Below are 20,108 nucleotides of genomic sequence, written 5' to 3' on the forward strand. Positions count from 1 at the left end.
CTTACCCTCACACTTATATAACCTTGTTGGCCATCCCATTAAAAAACCATGAGCATTAATATGGAGTTATCCAACCTCAACTGTTATGAGAGGGCTTTTCACAAGATCTTGGAGTGTGCCTGTGGGAATTTGTGCCCACTCAGTAAAAAGAGCGTTTGTGAGTTGAGGCTCCGATGTTGTTAGAGAAATCCTGGCTCAGCAATCAATGTTCCAGTTCATCCCAAAGGTGTTCAGTAAGGTTGAGGTCAGATCTCAGTGCAGACCACTGGAGTTCCTCCACACCAAGCTCATCAAATAATATCTTTATGGAGCTTTCTTTGTGCACAGGGGACAGTCATGCTGGAACAGGAGAGGGCCACAAAGTTAGTATATAAAGTATATTACTGTCTAAAATGTCTTTGTATGCTGTTGCATAAAATTTACCCTTCACTGGAATTGAAAGTGGCTCAAACCCTGAAAAACAGTTGCCACTATTTATTCTGGTAGGTAGAGTTTTCCTGACATCCCAGAACCCAGATTCGAGTCCATCAGACTGCCAGATAGTGAAGTGTGATTCATCACACAAGAAAACACATTTACAGTCATGGCGTGCTTTACATGATGTGTGACATTGCACATAATGATGTTAGGCTTGTGCAGCTGTTTGGCCACTAATACACATTTCATGAAGCTCCCAACACATAATTCTTATCACTTGACACTTTCATTCTACAATAGCAGTTACAGTTGGCCAAGGCAGACCTAGCAGGACAGAAATCACATAATGTGACTTCTGGCAAAAGTGACTGAAAAAATCACTGACTTCTACTAACCTATTCTACTGCCAGTGTTTCTCTTAGGAGATTGTATGGCTACGTGCTTGATTTTATATACCACAACAATTAGGAGTATATATTAGGAGTTATATATCATTTATATTTATATACAATTACAAAATGATACATGTATCTACATATATATACTTTTCCTTGTGAAAGGGTCCATCAGGTTGGTGGAAAATGTGCTGTAGATGGTTCCATATAGAACCTGTTTAAAAATATTTCTATATTGCACCTAAAAGGGTTCTGATACAGTTCTGATGTCAAGCTTGTAACAATAGAAGAATCCTTTTTGGATCATCATTTTTAAGTGTGTAGCTAATAACAGTCTGTTTTCTTGTTATCAAGTGTTAGTCACATGAAACAAGATGTGACATTATAAATGATAATGCTGTATTCTAGAGGCAGATCTGCATAGCTGGTCATGGGTTCTCACAACACTAAGGCTCTACTGTAGCTGCACACAGCTGAGAAGAATAACGGCGGCTCCTCGGCAGCTGGCCGGCGCTGTTTCCAGCGGGCTGTCTCTCTCACTGCTGCTCTGACATTGAACAGCGTGGAAGGACGAGAGCAGCGCCGCCGCAGTACCGCGGAGCGCCGCTGGGGGATTGGGCGGCGCTGTTCATCCTCAGAAAGAGCGAACAACGGACAGTTACTATTGAGAGAGAGAGAGAGAGAGAGAGAGAGAGAGAGAGAGAGAGAGAGAGAGAGAGAGAGAATTTTCGTGTCTAGTTAATGAAGGCGCGGAAGGAAAGCGAAGCCACAGAGCCAGAGGAGGAGGCGACACACTCCCTCACTCACAGCCTGAGAGACTGAGAGGAGAGAATGCTCTGGAGGAACATGTGGACAGACACACAGCACCGCCGTCATTAGTTCAAGGATTAACTGCTCACACACCGCGGGGTGTATTGATGGTCCGGTGGGCAGCTGCGGAACGGGGGCTGAGCCATGGCTTCGGTTTGGATTTTAACTTTAGCCATCGGGGTCGCCGTTCACAAAGGTAGGAGACACCGCGCTGAGGGACATCCTTCAGCTCTCAGAGCAGATTCAGCCAGTCACAGTAAACCTGAGCGCGCAGACGACCTGACAACTTCTACAGCCTTGATTTAGAGCCATTTTCTATCGTGGTCCGTCTATAACGGTCCGACTTCTCTCTCTCTCTCTCTCTCTCTCTCTCTCTCTCTCTCACACACACACACACACACACACACACACACACTCACATTCTGTCGTTCTCTTTTTCTCATTGTCTCTCACATTCTCTCATTTTTTCTTTCTTTTTCTCTCTGTCTCTCTCTCTCTCTCTCTCTCTCTCTCTCTCTCTCTCTCTCTGCGTGTGTTTAAGTGATATTAGCTCATGATCCTCTCAGTCTTTGTCATGTAGACTGGCTGTCGTAACTAATTACTGTATTTTGGTCTGTTGGTTTATTGTGTGTCAGCTCAGACGGACCGTATTGGGGGGCAGGCAGAGGGGAGGGTGTGTTGGGGGGTGGTTGGGCGGGGGGGGGGTGCGCACAGCGTATCATGACCTTCCCGTTTCATCTTGAAACAAAATGACACTCGGTTCGCTTCCACACTTCGGTACATGCCGAGGAAGGGCCGGGTCTTGATCAGCGGTTGACACCTTCAGGATTCATGTCGGTGGTCGAGCAGCGTTCAGAGAGGCTCGCGCCGACTGCCATGTACCTCACACTCACACGAGCACCTCGAGGTGCGGACCCGACCGTGTGTGTCACGAGCCAGCGCATCACACATTGCGATGTGTTCATCATTTCCACGCGAGTGAAACAGATTACAAACCACCCCGTCTCTCAGTTTTCCTGCTAATGAGACGAACACAGCCCACAGACTCTCCTGCTCACAGACGTTGTCTGTCCAAAAGTTTGTAGACACCTGCTCATCCGTCGCTTCTTCTGAAATCAAGTGTATTAATGGGCAGTGACAGCTCCTGCACTTCTGAGGCGTTGCATTAAATGTTGAAACATCGCTGTGAGGATTTGATTGCATCCAGGCATAAGAGCATTAGTGAGATGAGATAGCGATGGTGGATCACAAAGCCATCCCCTGTTGCGACGGAGCTCCATAACTCCAGAGAACACAGCTCCACTGCTCTATAGGTCTATAGCCGGAGGTCTTTATACCCCTCTAGCTGACACTTAGCGTTGGACATGGTGACCTTGGGTTGTGTGGCTCCTCCAGAGCATCTTTTTTCTACAGACAACGAGTCAGAAACTTAAAGTAGCTCAATTCACTAAATTAGAGGAAGTGTCTACAAACCTTTGTATGTATGCACTCTTTAAAAAGATTTTCTATTGTTGTGAGCTTGACATCAATGGGAAGAACCTTTTCACCATGAAAAGAAGCATTTAAGTGTGAAGTTGTTCTGTATAGAACTCATGGTGCTAAATTGAACCATTTCCTTTACTAAACAACCCTTGAAGCTTTTTTAAGTGTGTAGGGCTGGTATCCCAGTCAAAGATTACATTTTCCTCTCAATAGAGAATCTCCATTCAGAATCCTGCACAGTCTTGGGCTGCACTTGTTTGAACTGACCAGTAGTGGACCACACAGTAGGCTGAATTCAGGCAAAGTAAGGTAAATTTTGACCAATAGTTGAACAGTACAGTCCAGAAGTACAATATCAGAATAATATTGATGTTTATTTTCAAATGCTGCCTCTGTAAAGTCGATATGATCCCTCTCAACTCTTACGTGTGACCCGCTTGAGTGGGACGGTTCGCTAAAGTGGACATTGCTGCTTCAGCTTTTAAGATGCATAGTTAACAGCCTTTTATTGAAAAGTAATAAAAGATTCTACAGATGTTGGGAATATTTTAAACAGTCTCAGTGCAGCACCTGGTTTAAAACCACAAAGTAATCGCAAGATCTTTAACACCATCACAGCTTTAACATTTCTGAACAGAAATTGATATGCCAGCATACTTACCAGGAGCTTTTTGATACATTTTATTTGAGCTCCAGCCACACCCACAGTGATGATGCCATGCCCAGCACTTATAGAGCTTACTAATAGGTAGCATTCATTTCTAGCACAGATACAACTTCTATTCAGCAGGTGTACAGCAACACTTAACAGTAGTTAACAGCTCCTATCTCAGCGCATTGCTGTGTCGGTGGTCCTATGGTGGTCGCTTTCCATTAACAAATGGAGTAGAGGGGGCTGATATATTCTGTAGCAACAGATGGGCAACAGTCAGTAACTGTAGACCCAAAAAGTGATCTCGTACAGTAGATGTAGCTGATGACGTGGCCAGTGGTCCAGTGGTACGGTGTAAGTACCTGTACCTAAACCACTGGCAATAATGTAATTACATTTAAAGAGCATATCAAAATGACAATAATAACTCCACACTTAGTTCATAGAAGTTACTGAATAATTCAGGTCCTACACAATCTCTAAGGCTGTGTACCAGTCATAATAAACAGTAATGATTCACTTCTGTTTTCCAACTTCTTTGCATCCTTTATACAACCCCATTTCCAAAAATGTTAGGACACTGTGCAAAATGTAAATAAAAACAAAATGCAATGATGTACAAATCATTTAAACCTTATATTTTATCGAAAATAATACAAAGGCGGCACATTAAATGTTGAAACTGAGAAATTTTTGTTGTTTTTTGAAAAATTTTTGTCCAGTTTAAATTTGATGCCAACAACACATTCCAAAAGAGTTGGGATGGGCAACAAAAAGCTGGTAAAGTTGTGGAATGCTAAAAAACACCTGGTGGTTAATTGGCAACAGGTCAGTAACATGATTGGGTATAAAAAGAGCATCTCAGAGAGGCTTTCAGAAGTAAAGATGAGGAGGGGTTCACCACTCTGTGAAATACTGCACAAGCATATAGTGCAACAATTGAAGAATAATGTTACTCAATGTAAAATAAGAAAGAACGTCTGCTTTTCATGATCTATGGTACATAATAACATTAAAAGATTCCAAGAATCTGGAGAAATTTCTGTATGCAAGAGACAAGGCCAAAAGCCAGTATTTGCGAGTCATGATCTTTGGGCCCTCAGATGGCACTGCATTAAAAACAGACATTATTCTGTAGTGAAAATCACTGTATTTCTGAAAACCACTGTCTGTGAACACAGTTCAGCCCTGCATTCACAAATGCTAATTAAAACTCTAAAACGCAAAGAAGAAACCATGTATAAAAAGGATCCAGAAATGCTGCCACCTTCTCTGGGCCTGAGCTCATTTAAAATTGACTGAGAGGAAGTGGAAAAGTGTCCTGTGCTCCAACAAATCAACATTTGAAATTCTTTTTGAAAATCATGGACACTGTGTCCTCTGGGCTAAAGACCACTCAGCTTATTATCAGTGCACAGAAGCCAGTATTCATGATGGTATAGGGGGGCATTAGTGCACATGGTATGGGTGATGTGCACATCTGTGAAGGCACCATTAATGCTGAACAATATATACATGTTTTGACAACATATGCTGCCATCCAGATGACGTCTTTTTCAGGGAAGGCCTTGATTATTTCAGGAAGATAATGTCAGACCACATTCTGCACGTATTACAACAGTATTGCTCCATATTAAAACAGTCTGGGTCGTAAACTGGCCTGCCTGCAGTCCAGACCTGCTGATAACCTTTGGAGGGTTATGAAATTAAAAATATGACAAAGGAGATCCTGAACTGTTGAGCAGCTGAAATCCTATGTTAAGCAAGAACGAGAAAACAATTTCAAGTTCAAAACTACAGCAGCCGGTCTCTTCAGTTCCCAACCATTTATAGAGTGTTGTTAAAAGAAGTGATGCAGCACAGTGAACATGCCAAACTTTTGTGGAATGTGTTGTTGGCATCAAATTCAAAATGGGCATATATTACAGCAAAAAAAAAAGACAGTTTCTCAATTTCAACATTTGATATGGTGTCTTTGTAGTATTTTCTTTAAAAATATGGTTTTATGTGATTTGCACATCATTGCGTTCTAGTTTTATTTACATTATGAACAGCCTCACCACTTTTTTGGAAAAGGGGTTGTAATTAAAAAGGCTGATTTTGTTATAGTGCCTTTAAGACTGATCATACTCCTTATAACTTCAGTATGAACAAGCGGGGCTTAACTCCTGTTGGCTGAATAGGTGAATATGCACAAAACCACTGTTTTATCATAGCCACAAATTCAAAAGGGGCTGTTTTTGCTGCTTCGTTTACATATATGGACTGGGAAAGGTAATGGTATGTTTTGAAACTTTAGCAGTTTTAGCATACCACATCAATTTTATTAATTCATTCAAATTTTTAAAGGCATTATTCAACAAAGACAAAAGCATGTGGACAACACACAGCGTCCAAACAAATGTGCCACTCAGCATCTTAGTATTACTGTTTTATATTAAACCCTGATCACAAATGTCTGGTTTGTGGTAAGTCTTTAGCCGCTACAGTAGTTTTTCTATGCTTATCTCTGAGGACTAACCAGACAATAAACGCCAAAGCTGACCAAAACAGACGATGCAGGCTCTACACTGCCCTCTGGTGGAGTACAGACTGTTCATGGTTTTTAAATCAGAGAAAGTATAATGTATGATAGAAGCTAAATTGCTTTCTTGACTGTTTGAAATTTTTTTTATTCCTGATGCATCAGACTCTTTTATTTTAAGAAAGTGAGAAACATTAAACAAAACCTTTTCAATTATATGAATAAGATTCTTAACTAAATGCTAAATCTTTAGTTAAAGGAGAGTTCTTAGGCTTTAGCTTGACAGGCCTTTGCTGAACTGCCCTGACCTGCATCCATGGCCACTTTCAAAGCCAGGCGGCACATAAAAGCCAGACTGGTGTGTGTGTATATTTGGTGTTTGTCTGGGGACTCAAGTGTTAGCCTACTTGAATTATCTCCACAGAACCGTCTGCGCTGTCAAAAAACCAGAGAGAATGAAAGACAGATGGCGAGAGAGAGAGCGAGAGAGAGAGAGAGAGAGGAGTAGAAACAGAGTGGTGTCCCTTGATTTCTCAGAAGAGAAGTAGTCAGCTAGTGAGAGAGAGAGGGAGAGACAGTGTGTGAGAAAGCAAGTGACAGCGAGAGGAGGCAAGTGAGTGACACAGATGTGTAGTGATGAAGGGATAGAGTGATGAGGAGGGAGGGAGGAGTGAATGTGTCAGCAGCAGAAATGAGGATGAAGGGAGGGGAGGAGAAGGAGGCGGTATGGAGTTAAAATGATGTTTTCTTTTCATTAGCGTATTGCTGTTGTTTCATTATCTCCTCCGGGGGGCTTTTGTGGTCTTTTGGCACGGCCCACCAGGTTTAATGTATCTGAGGCATTGGTGTTTGTAACAAAACACACCGTTGTGGAGGAAACTAACATCATGTGTCATATTGAGCATCACAGAGCCTTACAGTTAAAGGAAAAGGCAGTAACAACTGCCATGAGCTTTATTAACAATTTATTTCACTGTAACTACAAAGTAATATGTAAAATGAAGGCAAATATTCATGTGCTGTGTGTAATACTTGAGCATGTGCACATACACTCTCTCATACATAGGAGAAGATGTTTTAAGTTGGGGTGCTGAAATATTAAGCAGCATAAATATGATGTGATATCATGCAAAATAATTTGGCTTTTTACATTTTTTTGATAATTTGCATAAAACAATGTATTGTAATGTGCTGTATTGGGGTGAGATACATGATATATGTATATATATATATATATATATATATATATATGTAAACATATATATAAATATGGGGTAGTCTGTTGTGATTGAATGCCTCATGTTGTACCTCATTCATAAAGCAAGCTGAATCAGCAGATTATAAGTGAATATGTTATTTTTTTATGACAGACTGCTTAGTATATGGACGGTATGGACGGGGGAGTGAGGGGTACACCCACCTCTCATTCTGAAAATGCAGACAATGTGATTTATCATGGGTCCTTTAGTGAGTAGTTGGAAATGTGATATACTAATTTAAGGTAGTACAGGTATTCATTGCACTATATTACTTAATATGATTATTATGTTTTTTGTGATTACTAAACTCTCAGGGTGTTGCAGCCCCCTTAGCACCCCACACCGTTGTGCATACACATATGCACACACACACACACACACACACACACACTAGCAGAGGTTCTGTGTATATGTATGCATGTTTATTTATATTATATATATAATAATAATAATAATTATATTAATTATAGACCATTATAAATTATTTGTGACAAGAGTACATGCCGGCTTTATAAAACGCTGTAAAGTTGTCCATTGTTCATCTGACCATGCCCATGAATCTTAATCATAAAACTCCTTCTGTCCACACTGAGTTATATGTTTCTTGTATTAAAATCTTTTAGTGTTCTCAAAAATACAATTTAAAACAACTCCAAGACTCATTTTCCAGAGTGGCGATTCTATTCATTTCAAAGCGGATCTGCACACATAGGCTACCCTACTCCTCTCACTCACACTGCTGCTCTTAAAAGTGTAATGTTGCATTTAAAGAGGATATTTGGTTGTTTTATACATTTAACACAGGCCTCTTTGTTCTTTGAAAGACAACTATGAACAGTAAATAACCTTAATTCAGCTGCTCTCTTTGGCTGTCCACATGGATGGAGAGAGTAGGGGTGTGGACATTGTGCAGCAGTGTAGAGCTAAACAATGGCTGCAACAGAGCACAGGATAGTACATGGATCGTTTTACTGAATTAGTTCAAACTGCGGTCCCACTGTAAAAAAACATGAAAGAAACAATTCTGTATTCATGCCTTTGATATTTACAAAGACTATGTGATGATCTATTTAAAGCCAAAACATGAATTGGGATAGTAATGAGCTAAATTCATCATTTATGGGGTATTTTCTATTGGGTCGTATCTGCTCAAAAGCCCAACCTTTACACTTGAGAAAATAATACTTACATTTTTGTGTTTTTTAAAGAGACCTTTTTGATTTAAAAGTGCAGGTGAAAGATTAAGATTTATCATGAGGTTCAATTTCCCAGGTTTTTATTCCACCGAAACATAGTTTTAGTCTTGATTTTAACCACACTTCTGCATTTTAAAGCAGGAAGTGAGCCTGCATCCCTGTCCCACATGGCCACATGGTGAGCAGATATATCCTAATATTTGTCCTAAAGTCTGAAAATGTGTGCAGTATTAAGAACTGTCACTACTAAAGCACATATTTCATATTTATTAAATAAGTTTACTTCATTGTCATAAAACCCCCAGCCCCCAGTTCCCCCACGTTTTCAATGCTAGTACGAGGCAAGTTTATGATGATTTATGCTTGAAGTTCACACAAACCTAACCTGGTGGAGTATTACCTCCTTTTACTGCTTCCTACTTTAGCCTCCTAACTCCAGTGCAAAATTAAAGAAGCAAACTTTAGACAACAAACAACGTCCGAAGGGTTTCGCTTACCTACAGCAATGTAAACAACAGAAGCCTTTTACACTTATCATATTATTGAAACCCAATACTAAAACCCATAAACAGGTAATATCATTAACAGATTAACAGGAATAATATCACACATATTCACTATTTCTACTGTGTTACTAAAGTTCTGATCTGCATGTCATCAATGTTTTTGATAATTAGGAAGGAATAGGAGTGACTGTACATTGCAGACTATGAGCAAAACAAAACTAAATTAGTGTTTTTAAATGTAATTGATAGCTTTATGATAAGCGATAAGATGATGCAGCTCTGTTGCAAATCAGATGTGTACTTTTTTGTACAAACATACCACAACTCCCAAAATGATTGCAACATTTGAAAACATGGAGGTGACATGTCCACCCTGCCCCCCCCCACCCCCCCAGCATGAGTGCATGGCTGACTGCTTCATTTGGTGTCAGAAGGAAATTGTGTAGATGAGATTTTTCTGCCTATCAAACTGGGCGCAGTATCTCTCTGGTGGAGGAAACATGCAGAAGGAAATTCCAGGAGTAAAATGTGATGTGCTATGAAAAGACGTACAGCACAATATGAAATGGTGAAAGTTCATTAGTGCTGTATGATGTTGTTTCAGGTTTCATGGATGAACAGAGATGTTCTGCGATCTTCTGGAAAATGACTTGAGTATGGTTCAGTGCAGGAAAATAATGATTGTCCTTATTAGGCCACTTATAGTCCATTACACTGAGAGAGAGAGAGAGACAGAGAGATATTTAGTACACATTAAACATGACTAAGAACTGAACCATGAGCGCGTGTACTCCGCTCTACTCTCATCATAAGAAAATTACGCCATCATGGAACATTGGACTTTAACACTGAGGCTTAAGGTGGAGGGTAGGGTTAGTTTCACTGCATAGCTGCTGTAATACATCAGTAATCAGAAAACTCCTATAAAGACAGTAATACAGGTGTGCGAGTCTGTGTGTGTGTGTGTACGCATGCAAAAAGTCAAGCGTTTGCATATTTGACAGTGCGTGTCAGTCAGAATTAGGGTTGACACACTTCAATCATTTTGCCCTGTCATTCTGGATGAGAAGAAGAGGAAAGAAGCGACAGTGTCAGAGAGAGAAACCAAATTCAGAGAGAAACTAAATTCACAGAAGGTGAAATTTACCCAGAAGAGAGGAAATTACCCAGAAGCCTCAACAACTAAATATAATATAATTTTTTTGCAGACTGTGTCACTTTTTGCTTTTGTTAAAGCTTCTGTTCTTTTCAGGAGTCTTAAAGAAATGTGCAGGGATATTTTTTCCACTCCTTCAGTCTTCAGCCTTCTTTCTGCTTCTTGTGATCCAAATAATCTCAATTATAGATTTTGACTCCGCATCTGAGATGTTTTCCTTTTTGTCTATTTCTTTTCCTCAATAACAACATTCTCCGAAAAAGGTCACTAGAGTTCCCTCACTGTTGCCCCTTTGATGGTACGTTCAAACAGTTTTTATCTTAATGAACGAAAAGTGTACCTGAAAAGCTTTTTCTCTGACAGCGAATTTCTTGTCAGCTACACGTCCTTTCAGACCCATGGTGTTGAGTTGTCTTCTTACAGTAGAAGGATGGACACAAAAGATTTTTCAGATCTGAAGAATATGTGCTTTTTCTGACGCTTGTACTGAAGGGCCCTTTTGACTGGAAATTAAATAAAAGCGTTCAGAGTTCTGCAGTCTTAGACTGTCAAATGATTATTTGAGTATTTTGATTAATTGTGATGAATCTTATTTGTTATATTTGCTCACAAATTAAGACAGAAAAATAAAGATTTCTTTTCCATTTTAAAAAGAAGTACATTTTGTCGTAGCTATAAAAGTGGACAAAATAAGTTTCATCAAAATGGATTTTTCAACAATTGTCAACAATTTAATAACAGATGCTAAATTGGCCCTACACTGTAAATATGTATGTCTGTATGTCTGCCCTGTAATGGACTGGCGACCTCTCCAGGGTTTTCCTGCCTTCTGCCCAATGACTGCTGGGATAGGCCCCAGCACCCCCCATGGCCCAGGAGGATGAGTGGTTTAGAAAGTGTAAGTGTGTGTGTGTGTGTGTGCGTGTGTGTGTGTGTGTGTGTGTTTTCATTGTGAGTGAACACTTCTCTGTTCACATTATCCAGCCAATGAGTTTCTACATCATATATATACAGTGAATAGTCCCAATGCCTCTGTGGTTGTACCCTATCACTCTTATTCATGCAGCTTGTGGATTCTTCTTACATTGGAGGCTCTTGAGAGGAACTGTGGTTTTCCGCTTTACCATTGCTTTTGCTAGTTTGCTACTTGATGAAAAGATGAATGTACTATATTATATCGCTGCTGTCGGAAAAAAACCTCATCATCCTTTTTGTCATTTTTCAGTTTTTGACATAATGTGAAAATGCCAATTGTGTTTAAATTTCATGACAAATTGTCCAAGCGAAAATGCCCAAAATGACATGGATAAAATGTCTGGTTCCATTGACTTACATTTAAAGTAAAGTAGGTTTTTTCCCTTCTACTGTAAAGTTGCCATTTTGGAGATGCAAGGTTTTCTTCTGACAACAGAGATAAGTTACTCATCAGTAGTTCAACCTTTTAGTTGTCCACTTGATTCATGACTGGTCTACAGCCTGTCCAAACATTTCTGGGGGCCACAGTGTAATGTTTGTGGTGGACTAAGGGTTAAAATGTGTAAATGTATCAGATTAATGAAATCAGGCAATTTAAGTTGCACCCTTTGTTGTTACAGACATTCAGTTATTACCAATTGGCTTGTATATCTCTGTATTCATCTGTACTCTCACAGCTTTTCACAAAAAGAGGCAACTGAGCCTTTCATCATGATAGTATCACCTGTTACCTGTTCACCTGTTTAATTGTTGGGCTTACATTGCACCCTCCCTCCCACACACCGTTTTTGACATGTACTGACGGCGTCACATTTGGAATTAGTGTATATTTATCTCTTCATTGAGCTGTTTTCGGTGAAATAGCTGACAGAAATCACTGCTTTCTGTTTTCATTTGCATTTTACATCCTATGACAACTTTTATGGAATTAGGGTTATAGCGTGTTCTGCCCCTTCACATTGTTCTAAAATACCCTCTCTATTCACACTGCTCTGGAATGTTACCCCCATTTGTACTGTTGTAGTGTTTCCCTGTTGACATTGGGCCTCAGAGATTCTGACGTTCACCAGTGTCTTGTTATTTGTCATTTGTTCTTAGTTGAGAACAGAATCTACACACACTGAATAGCACGAAGGTGTGAACAGTTCTGCTGTATTAGAACACGTCATGACTTTGATGTAGACTTTGCCTTAGGACCTTTCTCAAGAACACATTTAAAAAAACCCTAGGAAGATCTTGATGAATGAGGCCCATTGTTCTAGACTGTATTCCCCACTCATACCAATATGAAATTTTCTTCCCATTCACACGGTTCTGGAATGTTCTCTTTATTCACAATGTCTCTTTCCACACTGTTCCAGAACATTGTTTCCATTTTCTAGACAGTTGGCCTGTTCACATTGTTCTAGAATGTATTCTAGAATGTTCTCCCCATTCACACTGTTCTACAACATTTTCAGAATATTCACTCCATTCATACTATTTTAGAACATTGCCCCCTATTTGAACTGTTCTAGAATGTTTTCCTGTTCAAATTGTTCTAGAATGTGTTCTCTGTTCACACCATTCTGTAATTTTGTAACCATTCCTACTGTTCTAGAACATTCTTTGTATTCATAATATTTTAAATGTTCTCTGTGTTCACACAGTTCTAGAACATTCTCTCCATTTGTACTGTTATAGACTGGCCTGTTCACATTGTTCTAGAAAAGATTTCGCATTCGCGCTGCTGTAGAATGTTCTTTCCATTCATGCTGTTTTAGCATGTTCTCTTTATTCACATTGTTCTGAAATGTTCTCCACCATTCATACTGTATGAAAACGTTGCCCCTCCATATGTACTGTTTTAGGATGTATTCCCTATTCACAACATTATGGAATTTTCTCCTCATTCACACTGTTTTGTAAAGTTTTCTCTATTCACAATATTCTAAAATGTTCTCCCCATTTGTACTTTGCCCTTTCAAATTGTACTAAGTGCATTCCTTATTCGCATTGTTATAGAATGTTCAACGCATTTGTACTTTTCTATTATGTTGTCCTGTTCACACTGTTCTTGAAAAATGTTCTCCCCATTCACACTGTTCTAGAATGTTCTCTCCAGTTCACACTGTACTAGAATTTTCTCTCCATTCACACTGTTCTAGAACATTATCACATTCACCCTTTTCTAGAATGTTCCCCACATTTGCACTGCTCTACTATGTTGTCCTGTTCACACTGTTCTAGAACAGCGGTCACCAACCTTGTGCCTGGATCTACCTTCTTGAAAAATGTTCTCCCCATTCACACTGTTCTAGGATGTTCTCCCTCACTCACAATGGTCTAGAATGTTCTCCCCTATTCATGTTGTTCTAGAATGTTCTTCCCATTCACATTGTTTTAGAATGTTCTCCCCATTCACACTGTTGTAGAATGTCCTGTTCTGTTCACACTGTTTCGTTTGGCAGCTGGCTGTCAGCAGTATGATGCTGTTTGTTGCATGGTGGGTTTGTGTTGGGTGATTTAAATCATCAGAGTGCATCATGATTTTAAACAGATGTGCTGCAGCAGAAAAGATGCAAACCATACTGAACCACTGGTCTGCTTAATGTTGAACAGCTTAAACTTTGAAATCTTAAAATCATGCAAGTGATAATTCCTTACAATATTTAATATGGTAATAAGTACACAGCTGTTTTCATTGATGGCTGAGTAAATGAGTATTAGAAATTGGTAGAGATTAAGAAATTGGCAGTATTAATGTAGAGTTGGCCTAGAAATGTTCTGTTCTTGTTAATTGGATATGTAGAACTAGAGCAGTCAAATTTCAGCCTTGGAGTAACTCAGTACTACATTGTAAAAAAAAATAATTTTCACTGTCAAAGTACTGTAAAATTTAATGGTAAATAATATTTTTTTAAAGTTAAATGCATGTAAATAAGCCATACATAATAATGTATACTGCTATTGTTCATTTACAGGAATAGAATGTAAATTCACAAAAACAACTTACCACTTTTATTTGGCAGGCACGTGTATATTTTTATAATGGTTATTATTTGTATGTCAGAATAATTAGTGAAAGTGTTGAATTATAATATATATATTATATACTATAATACAGGAATTTTTGTAAATATTTTGCTAAATAAAAAATTACTGCAATTTTAAAGATTTTTACCATTATTTAGAAAACATACTTTTACTGTTAGTTTACAGGTTTTGTATCTGCTAGACCTTTTATCGTTTATTTTTATTTATTTTTTTGCACAGTGTAGTGTAAACTCCAGTTTGGTGCTTCTACAGATTTAACACCTGATCCAACTTGTCAGCTAACTGCAGAACACAGGTTGATTTGGGTGCGTTATAGCAGGACATGCATTAAAGCTGTTTTGGGCCTTTGACATAAGAAAGTTGTTACAAATTTTAAATTTAAGTGGGCTACTACTGTAAAAGATGCAGGTGGGTTACAACAGCAGGGTTGTGACAACACCTATTCTTCATGTGTGTTAACAGATAAGTAGAGCACAGGTGTACAGATCTGCACACACACACACAAACCATCACTCCATAGGTTTGGTTACCCAACCCAGCAGGACAGGGATACACACACACACACCATAGCATCTGGTTGCCATGTTGTCTTAATGATATTTTCATGTTCTATTTATGTACATGTAGAAGCAAATGAAGCACACAAACACAAAAACCCCCAGAGAGGTAGTAGAGGTAGTGAATTAAAGTACTGTGGTAACCCAGTGATCTCACTGAAACAGTGCTTCTTCTTCTCCACACATACACATTTATGACCATTATTCAGAAACACCCACAGATAATATATTGAATTTTTATTGGTGAATCCAAGTTAAGATACGTTTCAGAGTTGGTTTCATTTTCACATATTCAGATTTCTTTCTTTTCTATTTGAAAATGGTTCTATATTGCACCTAAAAGGGTTCCTCTACTGTTGTACATTGTCAAGCTCAAGAACCATATACAAGACATTCTCCATCATTATGAAGAACCATTTCATCATGCAAAGAACCATTTAATTATGAATTGGTTCTATATAGAGCTCATTGTTCTGAATAGAACCATTCCCTTTACTAACGAACCCTTGAAGAACCATCTTCTAGGAAGATGTAGGAAGAAAAAACTAAAGCATGTGGATGAGATCTATGAGTAACCCAAACATGAAAACCTAATCCTACCGAATATTTGAGAAATGATGTCTGAATCCAACACAGTTAGTTGAGACACTTATTTCAAACTTTCGGGTAAACACGTGACTTGCTTTAAACATGGCTTGTACACTTTAGACATACTTAGGTTTGAGACATGGCTAAAGTTTTCCTGCTCCTTAACAACTTATTCCATCTTTGAACCATCACCATTGTCAATTGAATCACAGCAGGGAACGGCCAGGGCTTAATCTGTGCCCAAACAAGCCACATCCAGAGCTCTCAGGACTGTTGGCTTGGGCATGACACATCCCATTTTGGTTGGGCATTCCCCTCCGCTGGCTGGTGACTATAACAGAGCAGTTACTTTTTTCTCTGCATATAGTAGACGCCTCATGTTTAGTAGTTTAATGGCTAAAAACTTGAGATACATAAAACTCAGAACTCAGGGGAAAAAATCAAAACCCACTTTACACAAAGAAACAATGGTGTTAAGTATTACTTTAAAAATGCTTGCAAAGTATTCTGGCATTTATACCTTCCCAATATAGAAGCATTTTCACAAAGGGTTCTATACAGAACCATACACAACAGGTTCTCCAACCAAAAGACACATTTCAGAATGCAAAAAATATTTAGCATGCAAATGGTTTTATGTAGAACTCATGGTTCTAAACAGAACCAACTGGTTTTATATAGAACTCGAAGTTCTAAATAGAAACATTTCCTTTAAAGAATCCTTTTTTAAGTGTGTAGTTACACTACTGAATTACAGTAACACACACTCACACACACTTTCTGAGAACACTTGTCCTGGGTCGCAGGGGGTGCTGCAGCCTATCCAAGCACTCACTGGGTGAAAGGTGGGAAACACCCTGGACAGGCCACCAGTCCATCACAGGACAGAGACACAGATGTACACATTCACACCCAGGGCCAATTCCAAACTCCAGACAGAAAGGACCCGGGTGGCCCGGCTGGGGAATCGAGTCCAGGCCCTTTTATAAGATTTTTTTTATGTTCATTTATTGTTAATAAACATACTTTTACTGTTACTGAACAGATTTTGCCTGGCTCCCCCTTTCGCTGGAGCTTTTACTATTTTTACTGGCCAGTTTGATTTTGGGAAATCCAGGTATCAGAGAATGTTTGCTGCATAAGAGCCTTGTTAGCATATAGCTGTAAGATGAGGTGTGAAGTACCCTCACACTGAGCTGTTTGTCTACTGCAATTGGGTTTTTTACAGTTTTATTTATTTATTTATTTTTGTCCGGGATCTGTTCCTGCTCCATTGACCTGCCACTTCCACCATTGGTTCCACCACCACTCAGTGTTCTGGGGCCTGATCATTTACAGATTGAGCCCTTGGAACAACATAAAAATGGTCGCCTCTGGACTGGGTTTCAGAGTCACTGCCCGCTCAGGACAGAATATCCTCAACAAAATTGAAATACACAAATGCATAAATACATTTGTATTATTTCACATAAATAGTATGCAGCCATACTGTGAATACAGTGTGTGGATGCCATAATGTCACTGGATGATGTCATACCTTTTGTGTCCAGTTCAGTGTTGTAGGGTAGCAGGGAGGCGAGAGTGGAGAAAAAATATACCAAAGGCTAATTTTCTTTTTTTTCTTTCTTTTTTTGTTTTAAATAAATCTGTTTCTATAGCAACACCCTAAGCAGAGGTTTTTGAGAACGAGAGAGAGAGAGTAGAAGAGAGATGGGGAGAAGTGGGGGAGCACAGCGGAGACGGTTGCCATAGCAACGTAGCAGAGGAGGAAGGACGGATTGGGTTGAATAGCACAGAAATGTAGGACCAGTTTAAAGTGGGGGTAGCGCGAGGTAAAGAGGAGAGCAGGGATCGGGGTAGTGGAACACCATCCATTTATGCGATCCAGCTGTTTGACACATCATAAAGTCTTAAGTACATCATGTTGGGTTTCTGTAACTGTTTTTTCATTTGAGCATGAAAAGCACATTTTTTCTGTGCATCTGTTTTCCTCTGAGAATAGTTTGGTTTCGCTGCTTACTGTGTGTCTAATTGATTAATAACAGTATCGTTCAGTTATTAGGTAATATTATATTATGATACCATATGTTATTATGTTTCCTCATTAATAGTCAGAATCAGTTGTGGATGGCCTATTTTGGTGTTCTCCCTGCTCTAACACACCTGATTGGATTCACCATGGAATTACCACCTCATATCTTCAGATTCACAGTGTTACAGTAAAAAAGTGTTGTCAGGTTGGGCAAACTTAGGTTTTTTTTTTTTTTTAATTCCTTTCAATCTTTAAACAAATTGAAGTGCAGTATGTTTATAATCACTACATAAAGTTTAATTTCCAGCTTAAAATGCTACACTACTGAGCTGGACAAACTGCAACAAACTCACCATAGCATGACCTTTCACATGCATACAACATAAAAATGGTGAAATCATGTCCTCAAAATGTAAATATTTTGTACAGATGTTGCACAGTTTCCGATTAGGTTGAATGTTATTGCTAGCACTTTGTTCAAGACAACAATCACAACAATACAGCAACAGTGGCTACTGGTGGGCAGTACTTGGGAAGAGCACAGATTGATCATTGATCTATGCTGTGTTGAACAGCTTGAACCATGAAACCTGCAACGTGTGGCACTAAGTAATATGTTGGTAAGTACACAGCCAGTTTAAATAATGACAAAAATGGTTCAGCTCATGAAAATTGGCAACCAACTGCAAAAACTCCAGGAACCACCTCAGTTTATCTTTAGAAGACTTTAGTTTCATGCTTCATCTAATACACCTAACCCTACTGAACAAGGTCTTCCCAAGATAATGATGATCTGGATCATGTGTGTTGGATTTAGTTTGTCATCAAGCCTTCCAGAAAGCTTCTCCTGGTGCTGTGGGATAGACCATCGCTGTGGAAGAACAGGAAGAGCCAGTATAGTGTGGAATCCTAAAAGCCAGTTGGATAATTTGGTGAGATACTGTATAATTAAGAATTTGTAAGAGTTATGAACATCATTTCCTTGAACTTCATATGAACAAATTCACAAGAAAAGCTACAGCTGTTAGTCCAAACTTTTGTCTTACTGTTTATATGAGTTGGCTCCTGGAATTCCTGTGAATTTATGATTGTGAGAATAGCTGACCCTGACACACTGTCTAGCCATGTTGACTAATCAATGTGTAATGTTCCTGTAAATTCGGAGGAAAACAACATGCAAGTCTTGAAAACTGCATCAGACTGTTAGTGTGCTGATCAGCTGAGGTAGAACCAAAGAGTTGTTTTTTAGTGACCTGCACTCCATCACTGACTGAAAGTTTACTTGGAGCTCAGGCAGGTCAACACCCCATCACGTACACACACACACACACACACACACACATATATGTATGGTCTTATACACAGTTAGTCAGTCCCCCAAAAGTATCACAGATGCTAGCATGAACAACAATTTAGTGCTGAAGGAACAGTTCAGTCTGAAATGCTAATGTTGCTAAAGAAACTGAAGGTGAATAGTAAATGGTTCGCTTGATATAAATGCTCCTTACTGGTGCTTACTGCTTTCCACTGGTTGTTATTCATGTTAGCATGTTTGGGTGAGCTACTTTTTTGAGTTTATCTTCATGCTGACGATCGACCAGAACATGAGCATTTATATGACTGATCACATTCACTTATAAGTACAGTGACCAATAAACGAATACTCATTTCATTTAAAGCGTCTCACTTCGACTCAAATCTTCTAGAGTGCATCAGTATGTACCATCTATAAATGTCCCCAATTCACCATCTTAGCGTCAGTAGCCTGGGGGCGGCTAATCACAGAGCTTTTATTTCAGTTAGCAAGTGAGGCAGCGAATGTCCACTGTAATGACAATGCTAATTTCCATTAGCGCCTCTTTGCAATTTCCATTCTTATATTAACACAAAGTTAATGGTGTTGTAAGTCCCTTTTCCCACGCTGGGGCTGAATCTCAAATGACTCCCTGCTCCCTACATAGTGCACTGCGTAGGAATTAAAATGCTGGCACTCATTGGCACTCAAACAACATATCTCACAAATATTCATTTGAAATTCAGATGAGTGCACAGCTCTATATGGTACAAATAGCGTTGTTATGATGTATTAAAACCCCAGATTGTATTATGTATGTATTATGATGTTGTGATGTATTAAAACCCCAGACTTTAACTTTAAACTAAATACACACAAAGTCATCGTTTTGGGTGCTTTTTATTGGGAGGTGTCTGTGGCCAATCTTAACCCTTAAATTTCAACTTGTTTTTTTTTTTCAACGTTTTTTCAAAGGTCTTTGATTTCTTGTAAAATAAGGATCACTGCCCCACATTTTCATGTCACTATTGAAACACAAAGAGTTTTAGTCCCGAGGTGGAGTCTTATTTTAACCACACCCCTGCATTTAGAGCAGGAAGTGAGACTACATCTCTGTCCCTCTTGGCCAAATGGTGAGCAGTCAGATCACGTTGTATTGAACTAAAATTTGTCCCAAAGTCTGAGAATCTGTGGGTACTATTTAGAATTGTCACTACAGAAACTCATGT

The 20,108-nt window shown here is 39.1% G+C and overlaps 1 protein-coding gene across 2 annotated transcripts in view; it reads left to right on the plus strand.

Annotated features, from left to right (window-relative positions):
* Positions 1-1,543: 1,543 nt before the first annotated feature.
* The window catches only part of kirrel1b (kirre like nephrin family adhesion molecule 1b), a 76,954-nt gene continuing 58,389 nt past the window's right edge, over positions 1,544-20,108 (plus strand). For both annotated transcript variants that reach the window (XM_017699160.2, XM_017699161.2), the window contains exon 1: positions 1,544-1,818. In XM_017699160.2, coding sequence (XP_017554649.1) covers positions 1,767-1,818 — 52 coding nt within the window. In that variant the 5' untranslated portion in view covers positions 1,544-1,766. The remainder of the gene's footprint in view (positions 1,819-20,108) is intronic.

The sequence above is a fragment of the Pygocentrus nattereri genome, chromosome 19 (genome assembly GCF_015220715.1).
Source record: "Pygocentrus nattereri isolate fPygNat1 chromosome 19, fPygNat1.pri, whole genome shotgun sequence".
NCBI classification, from domain to species: domain Eukaryota; kingdom Metazoa; phylum Chordata; class Actinopteri; order Characiformes; family Serrasalmidae; genus Pygocentrus; species Pygocentrus nattereri.